Raw genomic sequence first — 26,745 nt, 5'->3', positions numbered from 1 at the left:
GCAAAACGTTTCCCACATAGAGAATACTTTGTGGTAAAACACACTGTTCGTCCTTCAGGGCGTTTTAAAGGATGGTTTTGTGGAGAGCAGCGGTTTCCTCAGTCATGTGTGAAGGAGGGTTTTCATTTCAGCTCCTAACTACAGCAGATGATGTCAATAATTATTTCCCTGCTCTCAGCGTGAAGTTGTCCTTATTAATGAAATTACCACTGGAACATAAACTTGCACCCGCTCAGCGCTCCGTGACACTTGATTCACAACCTCTGGTATAAAATGCACACAGATGTTGAGCTCTCGAACCAAGGATGCAGAGTTACATATGCAATACTGACCTGCACCTGAGATGCAGATGGCCAGGTGGGATGTTAAGAACAGCTGTTTCTCTGTTTTATTGCAGATTTTATTTTATTTTGTATTTTAATGTCTTGTGATTTGTGTTGTGATATTGTACGGCTGCTACCTTAGTACCATGGCCAGGTCTCTCTTGTAAAAGAGATTTTCTATCTCAGTGAGACTTAAAATAAAGTTCTTGTCCTTCCGTGTGTCCCCCCGTCTCAGCCAAGCTAACATTGGTCAAGCTTCGCGTGACACGTGACAATATTGTTGTCACCAATGCTCTGATTGGCTAGCGTGACGCATGATGACATAGAAACCTATAAATAGGTGTGTCACTTCAAAAAATTATTTATATTTTTTGAAGTGAGCTTCCATCAGCCAAGCTAACATTGGTCAAGTGACACGTGACAATATGTAATATAAATAGGTAAGACAGGATTAATCAGGAACAGTACTGGCGGAGACCTGAGCACATTTTCTAGTTTTTTATTTATATTGTTCTATTTTGTTCTAGTTATTGTAATCGTATTTTAATTAGTGTTGCCCTACTACTTCTGTACCCACCTCACCTATCTCTCCTGTGGTGATGCTTTGACTATTGAATTTCCCTTGGGATCTGTAAAGGTCTGTCCATTCATCTATCTAATGAGGACAGCTCATTAACAGAACGGAAACGGAAGACTTGTGAAGTCTTCACAAGTCTTCCGTTTATCTGTACAAAGCAGATATATTGCTTTCTGCTGCAACGGAGAGCAGAGAAGACAAAGAATTATGTCCAATACGTGTCTTTACTCAAAGTTTCACCATTGACCTCTTTGGCTTATTTCTGGAAACAAATACCACTTGGAAAATCTCAAAAAAGCTCAGGGTCAGATCTACATGTCTTTGCAGAGAGAAGCGTTAGCCAGCATATCGATGGCCAAAATGCAAAACCTCCTATGTGCAAATTTCATGATTTTCAGATTTCACTGTGGATGCGGACTATAGGCTATGCTGCACATGCTCAGTCTGTCTGCAAGATAGTCCCGCCCCTCATTTTGTCAGAAAAAGTCATTTGACTAAAACCTCCTATCTTGTTCAGTGCCAATTAGTGCTAAAATGTTGAAGCGCAAAACCTCTTATCTGCACCAGAACTAGTTGAGCAGCAGACAGAGCTGAAACTTGGGAATTCTATGTTATGTAGACCGTCTAAATGTCTTTCAGTTTGTAGTCATCTATTATTTTCAAAATAAAAAAGTGTCTTCCCCCCTTACTAGTTAAGTATTTGTTAGTAACTCTGTCAAGTTAATTGCATTGCCTTGTTGATTGCTAATGATTAGTGTCAGGTGGTGACACTTTTATCACACAAAGAGTGTGAGTTGATAAAAAAAAATAATGGTAATACTTGATACAGTACTGTAGAATGTCTTGATCTCAAAATGAGCATAAAAAAGCATTATTTAACAAAAATAACGTTAGTTTCTAAGCCTAACTATTTCTAGGTAAAAACCTCCTAAGTGCATCTATGTAGATAGGAGGTCATTTTTAGGTGTAGATAGGAGGTTTTGGCATTGAACATTTTGAACTTGTGGTTAGAGGTTGTCATTGCTGCTTAAATGTGAACGTCATTGTCGTGATTTTTTATTAATTGCAGATCAAAATCACACGTGAACACCGTGGCAGCCAACAACCCTGTGAAAATATTGTGGTGTGTCGGTTGGGGGTATGGTAAATGGTGCATTTATATAGCGCTTTTATCCAAAGCGCTTTACATTGATTGTGCCATTAACCCATTCACACACACATTCATACACCGATGGCGGAGGAAACCATGCAAGGCACCAACCTGCTCATCGGGAGCAATTAGGGGTTCAGCGTCTTGCTCAAGGACACTTCGACACTAACTCTAGGGGAGCCCCCCAGCCCGGGATCGACCTGGGAACCTTGCGGTTTTCCAGTTCACTCTACCCGGCCACTCTACCCCTGAGCCACTGCCGCACCCGTATGAGGGTATGGGGGTGGGATGGGGTTTGGAGTTATAGGGTGTGGGAGGTGTGGGTGGTGGTTGGGGGGGTATGGGGTGGGGGGTGCATGAGGGTTTGGGTGGGTGAGTTTGGGGGTTGTGGTGTGCTGGTTGGGGGCATGGGGAGTGGGGGTAATGGGTTGGGTGGGATTTGGGGGTATGAGGGTATGTGGTGGGATGGGGTTTTGAGTTATGGGGTTGTGAGGTGTGGGCTGGCAGTTGGGGGGTATGGGGAGTGGGGGAGTATTGCAGGTGGTGGAGTTGGGGGGTAGAGGGTATGGGGGGGATTATGTTGAGGGGGGCATAGGCCAGTTAGGCCGAATCACACAGGATAGGGTCTTTGCGATGCGAGAGTGTGGTCTAGCCAACACCAACTCGGGACCCCTAGAGTGGGATGGGGTTTTGAGTTATGGAGGTGGAGAGGTGTGGGCTGGCAGTTGGGGGGGGGTTGTGGGAGTGGGGGAGTATTGCAGGTGGTGGAGTTGGGGGTAGAGGGTATGGGGGGGATTATGTTGAGGGGGGCATGGGTCAGTTAGGCCGGATCATATAGAATAGGGTCTTTGCGATGCGATGTGTGAGTGTGGTCTAACCAACACCAACTTGGGACTCCTGAATCGCTGCCCTCCACACTCTCCTAGCATCAGGGTCTTGAGATCTACAGTATTGTTGGCTAAGCTGTTACGCCGAAGTGCATCTACGTAGGTGGTGCACTTCTTGTCTCTCCTGGCTTTGCCCTGGGTTGGCTCTCATAGTGTTAGTTTGCTTGCCACTAGTTATGGGTCCCAGGGTCCCTGACGCAGTGCCCTGCCTCATCCTTCTCTCTCTGACTTTATCTGTGACCCATGGTAGGTTCCTGTAGAGGACCACATTTCTGATGTGGTCCGTCCATGTGACTCCTAGTGCCATTCATAGCATTCTTGTGTAGACTCCATCCAAGGCCCTTTCCTGTTGTGCTGTGATGGTCCATGTCTCAGCCCTATACAGCAGTACTGACTCCACTGTAGCTATACGAACAGCCGCCTCTTGAGGTCTTCTCCCATGTCTGATTTCCACACTCTCCTCATCCCATGCAAGGCATTCCAGTCAAGTGCCCCCCGGACCTTCAGGTCCTGTTCCATTGAAGCAGTCCAGGCCAAGGTTATTAGAAGTCCTGGACTGCCTCGAGTAGCTTGTCTCCATCATCTGAACCATCTTCTCAGGAACTCCATAGGCCCGGAGAATGTTCATCAGATTCCCCCGGTGGATGGTGCCAAAAGCCTTTTGGAAGTCATGAAGGTGATCACCACTGAAAGATTCCGCTCCTTACTCCTTCCAGTATCCTCCTCAGCACCAGTATCTGCCCGAGTTTCTCATTACAAGGTCTAAGATGGGTCTAAGACGGTTGAGGATCTTCCTGTTAGCCGTCTTGGCAACTTGTGAGCTCAGGCTAATGCCTTGGTGAGTTCGCCTGACTTTGGTACTGGATCGATGATCATTTTGCTCCACAGCTTCGGCAGCTTGCTAGACGTGTGTGCTTGATAAAATCCAACACCACCTCGTCTATGGGCACATACATCAGAACCTCTGCTGTCACTCCATCTTCCCCGCAGCTCTTGCCTCACTTGATAGTAGCCTTGGCCCTCTGGTACTCATCCATGGTGAACCGTCTGGTTTGGGAAGGTCATGGAAGACAGGAGCATCGGATCATCCTCTTCTTCGGTTGAAGGAGGATTTCCTAGGAGTGTTTTGAAGTGCTGGTACCATGTTTCAACTCGTTCCTCTGCGCTTTCTCCCCAGATCTTGGAAGTCTGAGAAGAGCTTCTGCCAGAAATGTCATTGATGAGCTTCCAGCTCTTGCCATGTTTCTGGTTAACATGCACCTCTTTAATGTCCCTGATCTTTTGGGTCAGCTCCCGTTGTTCCAGTTGCATACACTTGATATAGCTCCTCCTTACTCCGCTTATATTCCTCCCTCAGACCCTCTCCTTTTTGGTCATCGACAAAGTCCCTATGTGCTGCTCTCATCTCCTCTCTGGCTGTGGTGATTCTAGGGTCAAGGCATCCGTCTTTCCTCCTTGCTTATAGGCTCTTTAAGACATTCAATGATCTTACATACTATTCCACTATCCACACCGGACACAAGGTTGGTGATCCAGTTGTATGAGTTAGGGGAGTTGGAGGGCATGAGGGTTTGGGTGGGTGGGGTTTGGGGGGTGTGTTGTGCTGGTTGGGGAGAATGGGGGCTGTGGGAGTGGGGGGGTATTTCAGGTGGTGGAGTGGAGGGTATAGGGGGGATTATGTCGAGGGGTGCCTGGGCCAGTTGTTTTGTAGTCCACCTAATTGTTGTTGTTTTTGGAAAAAAACGTATACAGTCTACTAACCATTTCATCCATTGAAAATACGCTAGCGTATACCCACGACCACGTGCATCTCGTGCAGGGAATGATTATTGTATACCTCAGAAAACAAACCTAGACCACACCACTGATGCAACTGTTTGCAGCTGTAAATGTATGTATTTACAGCCTGTACTATTTATCATTATTTAGTTATGCAATCACTTAACATCACAGTGCAAAAGCTCCTATCTGCAGAATTATCCAGGAAAAGTGGGGAAAAACCTCCTATCTGCATTTGCAATATGAGATCAGTGTAATTAACATATAATATTGTAATATAATCCAGAAATCCAGAAACGGTGAATTATGTGATGGGTATCATAAAAAAATATCATTGTGCAAAAAAGATACAACATTTTGTAGTTTTCTTTTTCATTTTCCCAACAATGTGAATTTTTCAGATAGGAGGTTTTGCGTTTTGGCCATCGATATGTAGTTTCACAATGGCTTGGATGGGGTGTGCAGAGCGTTATCAGTGGAACGGGACAGGAAAGAGGGGGATGATGACATGCTTCATTTGTGATTAGAGGTCTCCAGTGCCTCTGCTGATGTGGAACATGACTGAGTCATCGGGGTGCCCCGAGGGGCTGGATCTTCATGACATACTGTATTGGAGAGACATAGTGGGACAGAGGGTGAGCTAGGGATGAGAGAGTGACTCGCACGCATACACATACACATACTCGTGCAGGCACGCGCGTGCACACAGAAAGAGCAAACAGAAGTGATCATTCCTCCTCTCCTCCCAAGACTTTGTAAACAGTAAGATTAAGATAAAAACAGTGATCCTGCATACTGTCTAGAACTTGCAAAGTGTACTTTATTTGTAATGAACGTCTCTTCCTCAGGATTAAAAACGGAAGCTCAGTGACTACCAAACATGTATATAGGCTAGACCTTTCTCAGGGAGATAACACTCTCAGAGATAACACTAAACAGTAAAATCCTGAGTGTTAATTTAACTCTGAGACAAATGTAACCAAATGAATTTGGTTACATTTGTACAGTCTCACTGAGAGCTACAAATGGATAGATTAACGCCCCATGATTCAGTGTTGGACATCCAAGTCTGTCAGAAGTCGGCTTCACATGCATGCTGCTCAGGCATATCTATCTGCTGGCTTCATATACAGTAGTAAGACTTTTGCATTCAATTATTAAATAGCAGTTTTGATGTGAGCCAGCTATGAGCAGACCAGCACATCAGTGGTTAACAGCAGCGGCTGGACAGACACTGTCATTTGGCTGCTATTGATGGTCAAAGGAAGTTTACATGGCAATGTAAAAACATGTGTTGTAAATAAGCAGGTTTAGTTGTGTGTTTTGTGGTGCTGAAAATGGAAGGGATATTTAATTCAGTATAAACACCATGTGAGTCTGTTGTCACAATGAATCTTGCTGTTGGAAGAGGCAGGGAACAGACTTCCCTCTATAACCCAAATAATCACGTAAAAGCAGTTGTTGGCAAAAGGAAACCCACACAGCCTTTCAAATGCACGTCACGTTTCAGGACACTTTTTCTTATATACAGTTCTTGGCAGTGGGAAACCTGCATAGCCTTTCAAATGTATATCACGATTCAGAACACTTTTTCTTATATCCATATCCACCCATGTCATCATCACTAGCTCCTATATCCATCGCATGTTATCATCATTAGATCTTTTACCCCTTGCATGTTATCCTCAATAGCTAACCCTATAGTCAGGGGATATTAGCAGAATATTTTCCAATCTTGGAATAAATTCCTTACCAAAAACAATCTTCACCAATGTGTTTGTAAAGGTGTCTAGTAACACATCTCACAAAGACTGAAATGCAGTCCCCCTAGGAGAATTTTTGACAGCTCCTTAAAGTTGGGGTACCTTGGTTAAAAGGGAAAAAAAAAAAAAAAAATGTAAATTCTGTTTTAAGTAGCATGTGAGGGGTCAAACTAGGGTGTTTTTATGATTCTGAATCCATTGCAAGCATTTGTTTTGCACCAAAACCACTCCTTGGGCTAAAAATGGCCATAGCCATCCTTTTCCAGGTATACTTTTTGTGTAAAAAGTCCATTGAGATTGGGCCGTTTTTAGCCCAAGGAGTGGTTTTGGTGCAAAACAAATGCTTGCAATGGATTCAGAATCATAAAAACACCCTAGTTTGACACCTCACATGCTACTTAAAACAGAATTAAATCTTGATTTATTTTGGGGGATTTTTTTTTAACCAAGGTTATGGTGGGTATCCCAACTTTAAGGAGCTGTCAAAAATTCTCCTAGGGAAACTGCATTTCAGTCTTTGTGAGATGTGTTACTAGACACCTTTACAAACACATTGGTGAAGAATGTTTTTGGTAAGGAATTTATTCCAAGATTTTTTTAATATCCCCTGACTACTAGCTCTGTACTTTTGAGAGACTAAAGTTTGCCATTTAGCCAGCATTCTGTTATGGCAAGCTCTCAGACAGACAGAAAGACGGACCCACGGCTAGCCTCCTGTAGAGCCACGCGGTAAAATTAAAGGGGTTTTACAGCACAGATCCCCATTTGTTTTTGCTTTTATTTAATCGCTGAGAATCGCCAGCAACTGCAGCTTTAATTCGGAAAGGGAATCCTGAGAAAAAGCAGTGTGCCAGAGTCTCAACAAGATGTGATCTCTGTTATAGAGATGTTTTATTTCCCCCTGTAGAGAAGTGTGTGTGGGGGGGATTAAAGATAATTGTCCGAAGGGACATAACTCAGGACAGTCAGTAGATCTAGGGTCCACAGTTGTGGTTTTCCATACATCCGTCTTCCTGGGGATCGTATCAAGATTGAACCTGGCGTCACATCATGGTTTATTTCCTCTCAGAGGGAGGCTCTCCAGGGAAAAGAAGTATTGATTCAGGATATTAAGTTTTTAGTTTTGGGGAAATATGGAAAATGCATGGCTGAAATATGATATGATGATGACTAACGTTTTAGATGGAGCCATTTATTCTTGTTTTCCTAATCGTGGGAGGTCTCCTGTGGTCCTCCTTCCTCTCCTCTCCTCTCTTCTGCTCATCCCTCCTTCCCTTCCTCTCCTCTCTTCTATGCTCCTCATTTATCTCCCTCCTTCCTCCTCTCATCTCTTCTCTTCTGCTCTTGTTGCGACCCGGAAGAAATGGAAATCTATATCATTTACCCCACTTTATGTAGTAAATTCATTTTTGCACTATACCGTTGTGTTTTGGTATTCCCTGTTCCCCTAGATTTCTCCAGGGTCGTAACAACTCTGCTCTCCTCTCATCCTCCTCTCCCCTCCTCTCCTCTCCTCTCCTCTCCTCTCCTCTCCTCTCCTCTCCTCTCCTCTCCTCTCGGTACACATTTGGCATGGGGCCATGGGCAGATTCAGGCAAAAGCAACATGAAACCCATTGGGGGGATTTTCAGAGTGGTCAAATACTGATTTATTCATGCCTGCTAGTTTTCAGACATCATTTGATATGATTACCTTCTAATGCATTACCGTAATGACCCTGCCCTGTTTACGATGTCCTGCAAAAGTGAAATTTATGGTGTTCTGGGGAACTACTGTTTCAAACCATTTTTTCTCCACCAAGCTCAGTGGCAGGGTGGATCATTGGCTATCACTTTTTTTCCCTCACAGCGAGAAGATCCTGGGTTTGAATCCCATCTGGGTGAATCCCTGTGTTCAGACTGTGTCCCGTTCCCCCCACCAAAAGGCATGCATTGGGCATGCAGTGGTTCTCGGAGTGGGGGTCCCCAGAAGACAGTTAGGAACCAAATGGACCCTTACAGATTTGTAAGTGTATAAATGTGTTTGTAAAAATGTGGCCTAATGCATGCCAAACATTCCTTGAAATTAAAAAGTTTGAGAACCACTGATGTTAGGGACACACTGTACTCCTGCCAGTGCCCATGAGCAAGGTACTGACCTTAGAGAGTTGGGGCTGCTGGTCCCTGGGCACTGCTCAGCGGCTGCCCACTGCTCCTAAAAGTTTGGATCCACACAGAGATCAATAATGTATGATGTAGCTTAATCAACCAAATAAATGAATGAATAATGCTGCAAAAATCCACAAGGTGTCACAATCTAAACGCTGCCATATTACCATATCTGGTCCCAAAGCATTCAGACACATGCAGCAAAAGCGTGTGTGTGTGTGTGTGTGTGTGTGTGTGTGTGTGTGTGTGTGTGTGTGTGTGTGTGTGTGTGTGTGTGTGTGTGTGTGTGTGTGTGTGTGTGTGTGTGATTTACAGTATGCTTACACTATAGGACCAAAAGTGCTACCCTATACTGTAGGTTTGTTCAGGATGATAAACCTGGACAGCACTCTATCAGTGTGTGTGTGTGTGTGTGTGTGTGTGTGCGTGCGTGCGTTGCGTGAGTGATTTACAGTATGCTTACATTATAGGACCAAAGGTGCTACCCTATACTGTAGGTTTGTTCAGGATGTCCTGTAGACATATTTTTGAAGAGCGGACAAAGACCTTCACACAGCAACATCCTCCACTTTAAACCTATATTTCGGCATATGTCAGTCTTTCTTTGATCTCTCTCTCTCTTTGTTTCAGTATCTCTCTCTGTTTCTGTTTCTCTCTATGTCTGTCCATGTTTCTCGGTCCAGATTTACACGGTAAACATCCTCTGCTCCCTGTTTCTCCGGAATGTTCAGGAATGTTTGTGTTGTTAGGGACAGTGTTTTGATGTGTGCATGTTTATGTACACATGAGTACAATTCACATAGATGATAAACCTGGACAGCACATTGTGTGTGTGTGTGTGTGTGTGTGTGTGTGTGTGTGTGTGTGTGTGTGTGTGTGTGTGTGTGTGTGTGTGTGTGTGTGTGTGTGTGTGTGTGTGTGTGTGTGTGTGTGTGCGTGCGCGTGCGTGTGCGTGCGCTTGTGCGTGCCGTGTGTAGGAGTTTTGTGACGTCAGCGATTGTTGGCTTTGCTTTTGTCTGCATTCCTGCCACACACACACACACACACACACACACACACACACACACACACACACACACACAGCATCAGTTGCTTAAACCTTGTCCCAGCTTGTCGGGGTGGGTTCTGGTGTGTTTTCACAGAAACACACACATGCATGCTTGACATTGGAACAAGTGATGCTAATTGGATAGATAGATATACTTGTCATTGTGTGTGTGGGAGTTATTGAGCAAAATGTGAAGCATACCATTCCACCAGCAATGCAACAAGGCCAGATTTAATTGCTACAACAGACCGTCTTCCATCAGTTTATTGAATATTTAAGGATCAATAATTCTACATTATTGATCAGTTTAAATGTGTCACAAATCATCATCATCATCATCATCATCAAAATCATCAACCGCATTTGCAATGGTACTTTGTCCCTGTGGAAATATAAGTGCCGTAGTTGACATGGCAATTCTCATGAACATGTGTATTAAATTACCCTTTGTTTTCATAACGTGGCTCCTTGGAGGCGAGCCATTTAGAAGAGGGTCTGTCTGTGTGTCCGGGGCTAATCTCGCAAACCACTACAGAAATCTGCGCCACATTTCTTATGCTCACAGCCAGTTTGCCAAGGAAGTAAATCCCCAAATAAGTTCCACATACGTTTTATACTTTTTTGAAATATTGAACATTTTAAATCTTACATTTTACACTAGAAGCAAATAATTTCAGGAAGTCAACATGACGTTAGCAATATGACATCATAGTGTCAATAAGATGTTTGCAACATGACGTCCAAAATCCACATGGAAGCATGCCGTTATTATACCCAGCCTTTATGTCAATTCAAGAACCTTTATTCACACTATAAAATCATTCTTGCATTTACGAAGACATTGCCATGAAATTATACATTTGGACTCTTACCAAAAGTATCAAATAAACACATGATGGTAAATGGACATCATGTGGGAGTGATTAGGAATTCAAAGGTGTCCTTTGAGTGTAAAACAAACATGTATTTGTTTTAATTTAAAACTCATTGAGATTAAAACCTGGCCAAGATAGTCAGCAGTGCAAATCAAAACATAAACGTTTTAACTATTTTGCATGTTTTGTAACTTCAGATATCCAAGGTTTGACCCATCCCAGTATCTGTACATAATTGGAATCATTCTTACGCTGTGTAATCTATAGATAATGTGCTTGAGTACTTTTGCCTTCATCACATAATTGTATGCCGACCGTTGAAAGATATTCAAGGGTTTGATCCATCCCAGTATAGTACATCATAATCCTATAAGTATACTTAATCATTCCTCAACTGTGTAATCATATAGATAAAGGGTAGCGAATGATATAGATAATGAAATGCACTTTTCTCTTTATCACATAACTGTAAGCCCATCATACCTGTACAGTTACGTAAGTGATAAAAGTATATATATATACATACTGTACGCACGCACATTATCTATGGTATGATTACACAGTTTAAGAATGATTAAGTATAGTTATAAGATTATGTACTGTACAGACATTGGGATGGGTCAAACCTTAAATATTACAACACGGCATGGAAAATAAATCATGATCATCATAAATAAAATAAAATAAAAATAGCCTGTGACATATGACTATGAAAAAGGTGTCGGCCCAATCAGAGCCCCATTTAATTCCATTTTGAAATTAAAGTTCAATATCTCAAGGTATTAAACAAAAAAATATATTAGTGTAGGTACTTCCCTCGATTTGTGAGATTGTCGAGCCAGACTGTTGACTCTCACAATTTTCAAATGCTTCCGTCATACAATCTGTGCAACGGAAGCGCTAATAATTATACGGGAGTAAAGCGGATGCCCCGCAACTAGTGTTGCGCTGCAAAACTAGTCGGTCTACAAAACATTTTCTCCTAAATGACATGCCCACAATAAGTGGTTAAAATCCAAAAGTGAGCAAGTTTTTGAGACAAGCACATTTATTTTTTTACTTAAATTTTTTATCCCACGATTTTTGTAACCCATTTTTTTTCACCCAGTGCCAATTTGCTAAGTGATCCTGGGCGCTACACCAGCCCTACACCAGCACTACACCAGTCCCCCACAGTAGGGAGGCCAGGGCCGAGCTCATGCTTCCTTCAGGCATGAGAGCCAACTGACCTTCTTGTCACCCGACAGGGGGGAGTTTCCCTGGTTGGACGTAGCGCGTGGAAGGAACACGTTATTCCAACCAGTTCCCTTCCCCTCCATCAGGCGCCCCGGCTGTCATGGGGGAGGCGGTATATAGCGACCAGGATTACTACATGTTTTTGTGAGGGTATTAACTACCCTAGGAGACACGGGGAGAACATGCAAACTCCACACAGAGTAGGCCCTTTCGCCAACCCCACCTAGGGTATGGGCGCTGATGACGCGGAGGAGAAGACACGCAATTTTAAGCCTGTTTTGTATGGAATTCCATAGAGGGAACAGAGTCAGTACGAGTGTTGGGGAGTGGGGACAGTCAGTAGAAATAAACACTGTAGCGTAGACAGTAGCCATCGGTTTTCCAAACAATGTCATTACAAAGATAAGTAGAAAGGAGGTCCAGGATAGACCCGTAAATAAAGACATACCAATGAGCAAGTCTACGGATGTTCAGAGCAGGTCAGCCAACCCGAGCATACTGCACAATGTACAATGGTGTGTGAGTGCTTTACAATTAGTATTACATCTCAATTCCCCGTGATAAAGCATATTACTTGAATGAAGGGACTGTCAGGTCCAGGCACCCAAAGGTCAGAGGGGTCCTCTAGAAAATTGGGCCAATGGATATGCTCTGTTCCAGAGCCTGACCCTGAAGAGGCTGAACCAAAAAGGCACAGTAGGCAAGCACCTGGGGCCCAGACCAATAAAGGCCCCCGAGGGCCCATTCCAGAAGGTCAGGTCTTGGATGTTTTTGGCCAGGGTCCCAATAAGTGCCAAGAACCGCTTCTACGCACCAATGGCTAAATATTTAGTTTGGCTGTCCTTAATATTAGGCCAGGGGCCTAGTATACTTTCCGTATACTGGTTGTTGATGGCACATGGCAGGTCACTACAGTAAGGCCTGTATGTGTCATGCTGTGTCATGCTGTGTTATTTCATAAGCTATAAATATTGGCTGTTTTAATTATGCCTGTCACGTTGCATTAAGTTACACAAGTTGTGTAATTTGATTGAACTCCAATCAAAGTCTCATTGATGTCTGGTGCCATTGGAGTGTGAGGGGTCATTAACATGCAGCAGTATTATTCTCAGAGCCTAATGGTCTTATTGTCTCCGCCAGGCCGAAAGGCATGGCGAGAGAGTATGTTTTACCCCCTGTCCGTCCGTCCGTGTGTCCGTGTGTCCGTCCGTCCTGTCCGTCCGTTACCAGCTAATCTCTGGCACCGTTGGCCCGGCCGGTGCAAAACTGTGCACGCACACTCCCTGGATGCCAATTCAGAACCTCTGGCCCAAATCTTTCAGATTGGCCTGTTATACCGCCACCAGGAGGCCGATATGTGCAAAACACATTTATTGATACTACTCCTACAGATTTTGTCCAAACATCACACAAATCGGTACACAGTATCTCTATAGTCATGTGATCAACACAGATTTATCCGATTTCCCATATTCCATCCTGATTGCCTAAGATTGGCTTCCAAAGTTTGCAGGATTGGTCCGTTTGCCTCAAATCATGAACGCAGCTTGCGATTTCCGTGAAATTTCACACGCACATTTCTATTAGGCCGAGGAAGAAATGCCACCCTTTTCACATTGGCCTGTTATAGCGCCACCAGTAGGTCTAATTTAGCAAAACACATTTTTGGAACAAAATGCCTCAAATCATGAATGCAGTGTCCGATTGCAGTGAAAAGCCCTTGAACAAATGGCACCCTTTTCACATTTGCCTATTATAGCGCCACCAGGAGGCCACAATAACGTACCTGACCTGGCGGAGACCTGTGCTCCGAGGAGCACTTTTTTCTAGTTTGTCCATGTTTCTGTAGCACGCACTGAAGACTAAATGTCACCCCATTCCCTGTGCCTTCAGATACCTTAAAATAAAAGCAAATGGCACTGCCCCAGTGGCCTTGCCAGTGTTGTGCGTAAAACACAGACGCAGCAGACCCTGTTGCAACATCCTGGGTTCAAACCCCAGTCCTGTCATCTCTCCGGCCCTCTTTCCTGCCTCTGTCCAATGTGCTGATAAAGCAAACATGCTTTAGATAAATAGACTGCATGCAGCTGGTTACAAAACCTCTGCCATTAGCAACATCTGGAGCAGAAAAGCATGGACATTTCTGAACGGAAGGGAAGGAATAAAAAGAAAAGTAGAAAGAATGGAATAGAACCACTGGTTTACTGTCAAGAATCAAGAGGGTTTATTTGTCACTACTTATAAAGCTACAATCACTGAAACGCTAGTATAGTAAGGTTTTATTCCCATGTATGGAGATCCCTGATGTCATGAGTATATAGTCAAAGTATTAACAGACTTTGGGTTATGGACCCCCGCTAGGGGTCCGGGGACCCCCAGCGAATGCTTTGCTCCGTAACATTGTGTCTAATGTTGGGTTTGAACCACAAACAGAGCCAATATATCAGCATTATTGTTATTATTATAGTCCATACCAGCTTCGCGGGGCTGTGTGTGTGTCCGTCTGACCTGGAGCCTCCCAAATGTTTCTCTCGCTAAACCTGGTGTTGCCATGTCCGCTAATTATAAGAGACTTTGGGCTAGCAACACCGGAGCCAATTTTCATAGACCTCTTTGCTTGTTTCTCTCGCTAAACCTGGCGACTGTCAGATAACAACACTCACTCCATAGAGTTGACTCACTCAGACAACAGACCGCACGGGGCCATGCATGCGCGAAACATGCCAATTGTAATATAGGATACATGCACAGTACATTGTGCAATATCCATGTGAGCAATTTGTACAGGAATATTTAGTTCAGAGTGCTAACAGAATTGTTTTATTTATTTAATTGTATTAGCTTTTCCTCTTTTTTTTTCTTTCTTTCTTTTCCTAATTAGCTATGTCCTTGTTCATGGCTCTGACACCCACGAGTAGAAAAGCTCTTCTTGAGCCTACAGCCCCATATGACCCCATATTGCCACTCTCTTTAATCTTCTTTGCTCGCCTCAAGCATCTGCTGTCATACATATTCATCAGTGACAGGAATGAGAAGCTAGAACGTGCAAATTCCGGGAATGGCTATTTCCATAGCATACAGCGATGGGTTTAGACTAAGCCTAATTTACGAAGTATGAATCAGGTTTCAGTGATAGGTTTATGTGAAGAGTTCTATGCTCTACTGGAGAGATAATTTCAGCGAAGGTCTGCAGTATGTTTTATACATGCGAGACTATAGACTGTAGTGGAGATGAGATATTGATCACATTTCATTCTGAACTGATCCTCTGTGCTTCTTGTCTACACGGGATGATTATCATGATGTATGTTGTGCTTGCTTGTGCTTAAGTTTGTGCTTGTATGCACGCCCTTGAGTGTGTGTGGGTGTGTGTGTGTGTGTGTTTCAGTCAGTGTGTGCCTTTGCAAGTATTATTTACCTGTGTGTTTGCTCGCATGTAATGGTGTGTGTGTGTGTGTGGGTGTGTGTGTGTGTGTGTTTCAGTCAGTGTGTGCCTTTGCAAGTATTATTTACCTGTGTGTTTGCTCGCATGTAATGGTGTGTGTGTGTGTGTGTGTGTGTGTGTGTGTGTGTGTGTGTGTGTGTGTGTGTGTGTGTGTGTGTGTGTGTGTGTGTGTGTGTGTGTGTGTGTGTGTGTGTGTGTGTGTGTGTGTGTGTGTGTGTGTGTGTGTGTGTGTGTGTGTGTGTGTGTGTGTGTGTGTGTGCGTGCGTGCGTGCGTGCGTGCGTGCGTGCGTGCGTGCGTGCGTGCGTGCGTGCGTGCGTGCGCGCATTGCTGGTATTGATCAAAGCCCAGGGTAACTGATGGGCACATGAACCCACATCAGGTCCCAAATGGAGTTCTATTTTACTGTGCCCTTGATCAAGGATTCACACACACACACACACACACAGTGACTTTAACGATGACAAAGTGATCCTAGGTCCAGTAAAATGGAGCAGATAAATCACGTTAGTAGAATGCTGTTGGAGGCACTAATAGTGAAACACACACACACACACACACACACACACACACACACACACACACACACACACACACATACGATGTATGGCATTTGATGTATGGATGGCGCTTGTGGTGCTGTTATCATATATATCACATACGCACACACACACAAACACTTTGTCCCAGTTTTGCTTAACAAACAAAGCAGGTGATATTCATTGTTATTCATTCCTATAGGAAGAAACGAAATCTACAACAATATGGTTGTGTCAGACAGAGGTGGGGTTGAGTGTTGGAAGTACTATAGACAGAGAGCTTGTTTGTAATTAAATCATCCCTGTATGTTCCTGTGTTTTAGGAGAGGTGGGTAATGGAGGAAGAGGTGGGTAGCATCAACCCTTCTGATTAGACTGGAACGTAACCAACATACCAGACTAGAGATGTAAGGCTGTTGTGACCTGAAAGCAAGTCGGTTTTATTCACTCAGTGAGCCATGCTCAGCTGCGGGTTGCTGACCCCCGATTTAGCCTATGTATGTAAAATGGTGTATAGTCGATGTAAAATTCTGTGTTTGAATTAGTTTTACATTTACATTCATGCCACATCCTTGCAGGCCTAGGAACCAATCCTACTGGAGTGTGCTCTCTCTCTCTCTCTCTCTCTCTCTCTCTCTCTCTCTCTCTCTCTCTCTCTCTCTCTCTCTCTCTCTCTCTCTCTCTCCCCCCCTCTCCCTCTAATCTTCTCTCTCTCTGTCTTCTGTCTTTTCCTTTCTGTCTCTCTCTCTCTCTACCTCTGTGTCATTCCATTCCCTTCATCCCTCTGTTTATGCGCCACCCCAGTCCCGTCCCTGTTTCTCAGGAATAGCAGATATAAGAGAGTAATAAAAAGAGTCATGACATGAACTGAATCATTGACTGACTCCATTGAAACCAAAGCTGATGAAGTTACTTTGAGACTTTGAGGTTTATTTTCAATCCATTCCAGTGTCATCCTTCTGTTCCCATTAAACCAGTCTGTGGTTTTTTATCTTTCATTGGTTTATGGTCTCCAGACTGGGACATATGAGGAAACCATACACACATCCGTTTACTCATCTCTCTCTCTCGCTCTCGCTCTCGCTCTCGCTCTCGCTCTCGCTCTCTCTTTCTCTCTCGCTTTGTCTCTTTCTCTTCATTATTCTGTGTTCTTCAAAGTAGAGTGATCATCTCAGCCACTAACTTTTTGGGGATCTACAAACAGACCATCCATTTCTCTCGCTGGGATGAGAAAAGTTAAACATGTTACTCCTATACATAAATCACTTCATTGATCTCTTACTGTATATGTACTATGTGGTCTTACATACTGCAACTACGTTCCTGATGACCTGAGATCTACTACAACTGTGTCATCTTTTAGAATCAGAATAAATGTTATTGTCACATGACAGGTTTACAGGTGTAAAACAGTGGGTGATTTGTTTTTGTTTTTGTGCAAGCTCCATTGTTTTGTTATTTCCATAAAAGGGAAGAAGAAGGGGGCGAGAGAGAGAGAGAGAGATCAACAAAAAAAGTATATCTATTGGGTGCGGTAAATACCTGAGGTATGACATAAGGTGCGTGAGCATAGTAGCAGATATAAAAGCCAGCTTAAGACCTTCTTATTGTGTGTGTGTGTGTGTGTGTGTGTGTGTGTGTGTGTGTGTGTGTGTGTGTGTGTGTGTGTGTGTGTGTGTGTGTGTGTGTGTACTGTATGTGCATGTGTGGCCCGGGGTACTTACATTTTATATGATTTGAATTGTGGATCGGTGGGCTTTTTAATGCTTTCAGTGGGTGAATGGGGGCTTATCTGTGCATAATTATTTAACTGGTATGAAATGCACTATACAAGTGAAACTGACTGGACTTGACTCCATCAGTGTGCAGCAAACCTTCGCAATAAGCTGCTATCCCATTTCTTATTTCTACTTGCCTGACAAACTCAATATGGAAATGTATGCATCTCCATTATCCCACTGCCAGCGATGTGCAGGTATACGGTATTATACTGGGCGAGTTCAGTCAAAGTACACTTTATGTAATTCCACATTACTGTATTAGTCTCAGAGCATGTCAATTTAAACAGCAGTATCTGAATCTCATTCCTCTTTCCGTCCTAAAGGATGTTGAACTCCGCAACCATGCATGAACAAGGAGTCTTGGGAGGGATTAATTTCAGGATTCCCTCATGACTTTCTGCTGTTATCGCAGCAGTACATATGCCCTCATTTATGCAAAAAAGAAGGGGATTCTGCGAAACACTAGGAGCTGAACGCATTTGTTGGGTCGCAGAAAATATGGGTTGACTTGTCCTTTAGCTTTGAGAGCTCATTGGCTGTTGCAGACATGAGAGCCCACCAAAAATATTCCCTGGAGAAATGATGAGAAATTGTAAACAAAAGCAAAATCTAAAAATGAAGCCATTAATGGGGAAAATTGTCTATATATATGTATAATATATGGCCAAATCTGTGAAATGGAAATGACATGTACTGAGACCAGTGTGATCCTTCAAATGACATCAATTAACTGGACTGAAAGTTGGCAAGCTTTTATAATATACAAAATAGAGACAGGGTTCTGGAATGCGCTAATTCAGTCAGATTTCCAAATTATTTTCAGAAAGGCATCAGAAAAAGGTGCTATACTTCCTACTGATTTCCCTACATAAATCAACAAAATGCCAGACACCAGAGGGCATTACTCGCACTCGCTCTCGTTCTGCATTTTAAGGAGGTAAATTCAACTATCTCTGTAATTGCACCGATGGAGAAATCGAGTCGAGCAGGAAAGTCTTTTGTTACTTCATAGTTGCCATTGGCAAGAAAAAGTCATTCACATCGAAACTTAATATTTGATTCACTTTCAAAAGAATGACTCATCCAGAACAGAGATTAGTTCACAGATAACCTGTTACCAGGTTCTGGATGGATGAACTACTAGACTTGTCTAGTCTTGTTCTCCTGCCGCAGGAGGACTCCTTTAATGGAATTGTTCTCTGCTCTTTGTCGCTGGATCAGTGGTGTGTTTCAGTCATGGGCAAAAGGGTTCGCTACTCCGTTGTACTCTATTGCCGTACTCTATTTCCATTGCAGATTTTCAAACATTTTCAAAATGTTCTAAAAGTTGTACAGTATTTGGGGTTTTGTCATGATGCACCAGGTTCAACTCCAGCTTTGGGCCTGTGGGTCTTATCATTCCATGTCATTCTTTTCTCTCACCCAAATGCATTCCCAAAGCAAATAAAAATTTAAGTAGATGATTGATAGATTGATTGAATACTTTATTAGTCAGAAATGTAAACAGCACGAGGCACAGTCAGACATTTAAGGCTAAACGTCCTGGGGACTTGTTTCCATTGTGGTCCATTGTGATAATAAAACAATAACACATACCGAGGCATGCTGGGAAGTCTCTCCCAGCCGCTAACAGCAACAGACTCTAACATAAAATTCTGAATGAAAAGAAAAGAAAAGGAATAGCTATCCTAAAACGAATCCAATCCAATCACTATGTAATCAAAGCCAGTGGTATAAAAGTGTTTCAACATAGTTGATGTTTATAATACTGATGTAATAGATATATGGCCTTTGAAAATAAACGTGCGGCTTGTGTGGTATTTGGCAGAGGAATAAAAGCATTACTTCCCTGCAACATCCATTGTTGCCCCAAGGGTTTTTTCACTTTCTTTTAGACCATAGCTGTTTCTCTCTCTCTCTCTCTCTCTCTCTCTCTCTCTCTCTCTCTCTCTCTCTCTCTCTCTCTCTCTCTCTCTCTCTCTCTCTCTCTCTGGGTCCTGATCATCACCCATGATGAATGACGGGCAGTCGGGCACCGAACGGGTCAGCGCGGGCCGTACCAAATATGGAGTTCCTCGTGGTTCCAGACAGGCCTCCATTGTACTCTGATAACGGGTGCTGCACTAGTATTATTAATAACCGCAAAACAAAAATGGCACAGATAACAGCAGGTGTGTGATGAAATGGAAGAATTTGCCAGAGGTGGACCGGGTGGTGATGGACCCGTATCACCCCCGAGATGACAGTCTGGTGAAGAGGTGGTGGCTGGGAAATGGACCTTTACTCTGAGGGTCTGCTCCTCTGAGTGTATACAAATGGAAGCAAATGGACCCGTATGGGTCCATTTGCTTCCATTTGTATACACTCAGAGGAGCAGACCGCACGTTGCAGCCTGGAGAGTGTTTTTCGAGTGAGGAGGGAGAGGAACAGTGTTCTGACCTCCACTGATGGTGGCTGAGTAAAAGTTCACCAGGAAGAACCACAATGGAATATATCTATTGTGTTTTATCCTTTTTTTTTGTCGCTGGCGGGTGGAAACCAAATGGAGAAAAAAAGCCTGTTTTCCAACTTTTCCATCCAATAGATCCGTTATTAGTTTTTCTCAAGCTCTTGTTCATACTTTTCATTGGTTAAATATTGATAAAACCCACAGACAGACTTTCAATCTAGTGTCCCTATTATTAATGTTTAAAAGGTTTCAGAAATGTTCAAAAATAGTGAAAATAGCTGATCTACTCGCTCACAACGCATCGCAATGTGAGCTCTATTTTTGCTGCCTTTGGCGACACTGTTATACAACAAAGTATAAGGTTTCTGCCAACAAAGACGGCTATGTTTATGCATAGGAATTTTGTCAACAAAAATGTCAATGAATCAATCAAACCAATCTCTACTCTGACACCCACAGTCTGGATATGAGATGATTGTTAATGCAGGGTGTAAAGGGGAGCCTTTAACATGATAAAAACAAAATTTAGCATTGATGAACAAGTGGTCAAAAATATCATCTCACAACGCGTTGCGAGCTTGTAGATCGGCTATTTTCGGCACAGAGATTTGGCAAGTACAGACCCCTGGGGCACCCCGGTCAAATAAATATTTAGAGTTTTTAAGTGGTTAAAACAACCTATAGGGCTCCAAACCGAGTGACAGAGTAGTTGCTTACGACGGGGGGTCAAAGCTCACCATCCATAGTTGTGAAAGGGCTGATTTCAACAGTGTGTTTCTTGGAGGGAAGACCAGAGGGAGAGAGGAAGTGGAAAATTTAGATAAGTAGACATATGTCAATATTTATGGATGAGGAGAGGGGAAAGAGGAGAGAGAGAGAGAGAGGGATAAAGGGACCAGCGAAAAGCGAAGTTAAAGGTAGATATGTCAATATTTATGTTGAAGCGTGAGAGAAGAGAGAAGAGGGAATCGGAAAAGCGAGGGAGGAGACAGGGAGTGAGGGATTTAGAAAGATATATACATATATATAGTTATTTAAATATTTATGAAGAGTTAAAACAGTTATATTTACCCTGCCTGCAGCAATGCGTGACAGGGTATTATAATCACTGCTGTCTTTGTGGGGAGTGTGTCCGTCTGTCTGTGAGCAAAATAACTTGGGAACAACTCAGCAGTGGTGTAAAGTAACAAAGTAAACTTACTCAAGTACTGTACAATTTTGAGGTATTTTTTACTTTACTGGAGTATTTCCAAATGTCAGTACTTTTACTTCTACTCCACTACATCTCAGAGGCAAATATTATACTTTTACTCCACCACAATTATTTGAAAACTTACTTTGTAGACTTTGATTATTATTACAAAACATACATTAACCACTTCAGCCCTATATACATTTCGGCCATTTGAAAATGGACGATCTACAAGCTCACAATGTGTCGCGATGCGACGCATTGTGAGCTTGTAGATCTGCTATTTTCAAAAGATTTTAATACATTGGAAAACTTGTGAAATGGGACATTCTACATAATGAGTACTTTCTACTTTTGGTACTTTATTGGTAATTTTGAATTCCGGACTTTTACTTGTAACAGCGATACTTGCAGTATTTTTAATTTAATTTAATTGCAGTATTGATACTTTCACTTAAGTAAAACATTTGAGTACTTTTTCCACCACTGCAACTCAGTCGATTTCGATGTATTTCGACTTTTTATACTACAGTTTTTATACTTTTTGCTAGTTTGTAAGTAGTTGTGTTTTGCATCAATTATCTGGATGCAAAACATGGATCGATGGTGATGGTCAAAATGAAGGTCAATGTTAATATCTAGAATGGGGGGCTTTTCAGGAAACCTTTTATACTTTTTACAAGTTTATAATTCATTTTCAAAATCTAATGCCCTTTAAGCAATTAAGTTATGTTTTTCATCAGATTATGGGTAGAGAAAAGGTGGATGAATGTGTTCACAACATTTTGTCTATAGACCCCTTAACAGACGACGTCGCACTGATAAGAACCAGTATGCGTGCAACCAGTATGCGCGCAATGAAACCCATTCTATCAGGTCTCGCTAGGACGCGCCTCACAAGCCAACACACAAGAGGGGGTTGGGGTGTGCTGAAACCAGCGCACCCCGAAACAACAGGTTGGGAATTGATTGCGTGAAACAATCACCTGTGCGTCCAGTCTCAATTTTAGTAAAGAAATAATTGGTCTATATGGGCCACATTTTGACTGGTTTATTATTTATTTGTTTTCGTATATTTTCAGAGTATTCACAGTTTCAGAGTAGCTTCCCCAACATTGGAATGATTAGTAGGCTGCCCCAAAGATGAGATAAGATAAGATAAGACATTTATCGATCCTGCTGGGGAAAATCAAAGTCGCCAAATAGAGACTGGTATGGCTTGAACTTTTGAGTGTTATGGTCAGGGTTTTAATTTAGCCTTAGTTTTTTTTTATCAGTTTTCCCTCTATAAGGTAGACAGCTGCCCTCAGTCAGTTGTCGTCTTTTTCACTGAGACAGACATTAGGAAATTTGTGAGGAAACACCAGGATGGAAACACAGGAGAGAAAAGCTCTGATGGGATTTGACACCAAGCCAGGAAAGGACTAGCTAGTCTACAGTACATGTATCCGGAGACAGAGGGTCTTAACCTCTGCACCATCTCTGAGCACCACGGGAGTTTTTCCCTCTGTTCCCTTTATTCATGATAATAAGCAAATAGCAATGAATTACAGCCATGAGTCCCCCCCCCCCCTCAGATATTTGAAAATGAACTTTACCCCTTTGTACCTTTGTATTTTTAGTTGTTTTTAAAGTTCCATCATGCCATATATTATAAACCACCAGACCATGTAGTTCTCCACTTTAAACCCTTTGGGATATAGCTTGCACACAGAGCGCGCACGCACGCACGCACGCACGCACGCACGCACGCACGCACGCACGCACACACACACACACACACACACACACACACACACACACACACACACACACACACACACACACACACACACACACACACACACACACACTACTTAAAGCTGCAATATGATATCATCTTATTACTATTTTTGAGAGATATATTAACAAAATCATATCAAAATCGGCCCTCCAGCTTAAAAGGTGGATATGAATTCCTAATGAACATAAAACACACTCCTGCAGAGGTAGAGGTATGTCTACTGTATGTGTGTGGCAGGAAGCTGGTTGGTCGGTTTGTTGGTTGGCTGAACAATGGCTCCTATACTGAAGATAAGATCAGGAAGTAGTTGACGAGACAGTTCAAGTCGAGACTCAGCTCTCTGCTAATCAGATCACAACCCTCCCTCTGCTTTATGTCCCTTCTGACTCTCTTATCCTCTCCCATTCAATCCTTCATCTCTTCGCTCTCTTCTCTATCTGTTTTCTTTCTTTCTCTCTGTCTGTCTGTCTGTCTGTCTGTCTGTCTGTCTGTCTGTCTGTCTGTCTGTCTGTCTGTCTCTCTCTAACCCCTTGAGGCTTTCACCAGTCCGTCGTTGTTAATAACAATTTGTTACAATCTGCCAAGTTGAATAAAGATTAAAACAACATTAGAATTGTTTCTCATTTCCTGTCTACTCCCCCTCTCTTCTGTCTACTCCCCCTCTCTTCCTCCTGGTCTTACTCTTCCTATATTTAAATAATAATAATAATACACTGTATTTGTATAGCACCTTTCATACAATACATGCAGCTCAAAGTGCGTTACATTAAAGAGATAAGAAAAACCCGAAACAAGCAAACAAGAAAAACAGTCGATTTATGAGGCGTCGCGACTTTATTAGACAGCACAAAGGACTGTGACAGGAAGATGGAGGATTATATGTGTTGTATTGTAGGTCATTAGCCAGATACAGGATATTGGTAGTCGATCTGTGTCACTGTGGTGTGAACACCAACTCTACACTCACACGTGTGTGTGTGTGTGTGTGTGTGTGTGTGTGTGTGTGTGTGTGTGTGTGTGTGTGTGTGTGTGTGTGTGTGTGTGTGTGTGTGAAATGTGGCCCGATCGCTCCAGTCGTTTGCGAGATTAGCCGTGGACTGATAGACAGACCATCTTCTAGACAGCTAGCAACTGTATATAAGAGCCATGCTGTAAATATGTTGGCTAACAAACTCTGGTTGAATCAGGTCTGACTGACTATTGTTCAATCAGATCGTGTTGGAAGGGTGACATCATCAAATGACGTAACAATGGGAAAGCCTGTAAATAATAAATGGAACAGTGGCGTCCATCAGTAAGGTCAAACCTCATAGTGTGGAGATGTGTTCTTCTAAGTATACCATTAAGACATCAACATACCATGATCTGGCCCTGAGGAAAAGGAAGGGACCAGGTTCTCTGGGAAAGGCCTATCTGGTTCTATATAACATCCTTATGACAGTTGGGTGGTTTATGATAGCTGTGATCCTGGTCAGGGGCTACCTAGCCAAACGCCAAGATGGATACTATCACTCCATAGAGAAGCCACTGAAGGTCTTTCAGACTGTGGCCATTTTGGAGATATTGCACTCCGCTGTAGGAATTGTGCCGTCCTCTGTGGCGATGACTGCCATGCAGGTCATGTCACGAGTCTTTGTCACCTGGGCCGTGACACACAGTGTCAGAGAGGTGCAGAGCGAGGCCAGCGTGTTGATGTTTCTGACGGCATGGACCGTCACAGAGATTATCCGCTACTCTTTCTATACCTTCAGCCTAATCAGTCATGTGCCCAGCCTCCTCAAATGGGCCAGGTATTCCCTTTTCATTGTGCTGTATCCTCTGGGGGTGACGGGGGAGCTGCTGACTATGTACAAAGCACTGCCATACGTGCAGAGGACGGACCTGTACTCAGTCACTCTCCCCACTAAGTACTTCAACGTCTCCTTCAACTACCACACGTTCCTCATCCTCACCATGGTCTCTTACATTCCTCTGTTTCCCCAGCTTTACCTCCACATGTTGCAACAGAGGAAGAAGGTTCTGGGTCACGTGAAAGACTACAAGGTGGATTAAATTGAACCAAACGGCCACATTAGTCTGATCAATGGGAGTGAAAACAAAACAAGGAAGTCTATGATGTGTGACATCACAGTATGTCATTGATGACCGGGGTGATTTTCCAGGCTGTCATCTCCATGTTTTTGACAAATGTCCGACCTTCCATTGACTTATATTATATATAAGTCAATGTATAATTAAAACTAGACATTGATCATTCAAAATATGCACTTACAGTGAAGAGGCTCAGGAGGAGCTCTTTTAACCTGTAAAGGAACGCAAACAAAGATGATTCAGACAATAAAGAACATCACCAAACCCGGTACTATTTTTATTTTGTCAACTTTTGTCAACTTCCTATAGATTTTTCTATTTGAAGATCAGGATCCGGATCCACCTATCCGGATCCACCTATCCAGTCCGGGTTTTATTCCTAAAAAAAAGGAAGTTGACATTTTTATTTAAAAAATGAGTACTGGGTTTTGTGATATTCTGTCCACATGCATACAGTACCTACATGCATGTACATAGACCTATTTATCTACTGCTTTTTGGATATGACAAATTCTTTGTAGTTTGCTTTAAAGACCAACAGGGATGGAGAGTTTTTCAGCATAGGATCTGTGGCATTGCAAAGAGTAGACCCTCTATACCTTATTGAGAACCGCCTAAGAGAAGTGTGACAAAAAGGTATTACGCAGGTCCTTGGATTGACCTGTGACATATGAATGAATATCCGAATGAAAATAAAAAACTATTAAAACCATTTGGTAGATTGCGATGTTCATAAATGCATTAAATATATATATTTATTAGTTTTTTTTTAATAATCTTTTTTATCCCACGATTTTGTAACCCTTTTTCACCCGGTGCCAATTATCTAAGTGATCCTGGGCGCTACACTCCCCCTGCCAGCCTAGGGAGCCCAGACTATAGTATTCTACCTACTTTATTCTTTATTCTAGATAAACTTTATTTTGTCGCGCTACTCCTCCCACAGTTATTTTTCCCCAATTTCGTGCCATATGTCAAAATGACCGGCTTCACCGGGACTTCAGGGCTTGTACTTTGCTAAGAGATAGGTTGTATAGTTTAATTGATGTTGATTTATTAGTGCATTAAATTTCCCCATCCACTTTAATGGGAAACTGTAAGGGCTAGAGTTGCAGGGGAGGTTCATAATTTAGTGCGAAATTATTATACAAAATCTTACACCAGTCGGCCTCATGGTGGCGCTATAACAGCCCCCTTTACGTTTTGGCCTATAACTCTTGAACCTTAGGTCGTAAAATGAAACTTTCCTTGGGTCGCACGACGCATCTCCCCATATAGGCCACGCCCATTTGCGTCAGGATTGATTTTCCGCCATTTTGAATTTTCTTCAAAACACACTTTTTGCACCTTTTCCTACAGATTTTTTCCAAATCTCACAAAAATCGGTACACGTGATCTATGGACCCATGCGATAAATATATTCAAACGGCATTTTGATAGTCCTTACCGTTCGTCCGTAATTGGCTTCCAAAGTTAGTGGGAAAACGTCCAATCGATCACATGTCGAGGGTGGTTTACTCAACGAATCCCCAAAAGTATTTCCACTTTGATCCATAGGCGGCGCCACAAATGCGCAAAACGTAACCGTTCGATGCAAAAACATAATTTTTGGGGGGATCAATCCTCTCAAAATGAAACGCGAGTGATCTCAGGAGTGACGTGACAATACAATTGGCCCGTTA

General features: G+C 42.8%; 1 protein-coding gene across 1 annotated transcript; it reads left to right on the top strand.

Annotated features, from left to right (window-relative positions):
* Nucleotides 1-24,292: 24,292 nt before the first annotated feature.
* Nucleotides 24,293-25,024, top strand: LOC308080534 (very-long-chain (3R)-3-hydroxyacyl-CoA dehydratase 2-like; the record flags this gene model as incomplete). The annotated part of the gene is made up of 1 exon (XM_080422430.1): nt 24,293-25,024. One exon carries the CDS (start codon nt 24,293-24,295, stop codon nt 25,022-25,024), a length of 732 nt encoding a protein of 243 aa, XP_080278556.1.
* Between the last annotated feature and the right edge of the window lie 1,721 nt (nt 25,025-26,745).

The sequence above is a fragment of the Gymnoscopelus braueri genome, assembly GCF_963280865.1.
Source record: "Gymnoscopelus braueri genome assembly, chromosome: 24".
Taxonomy (NCBI): domain Eukaryota; kingdom Metazoa; phylum Chordata; class Actinopteri; order Myctophiformes; family Myctophidae; genus Gymnoscopelus; species Gymnoscopelus braueri.
This window is presented reverse-complemented; position numbering and strand designations above follow the sequence as displayed.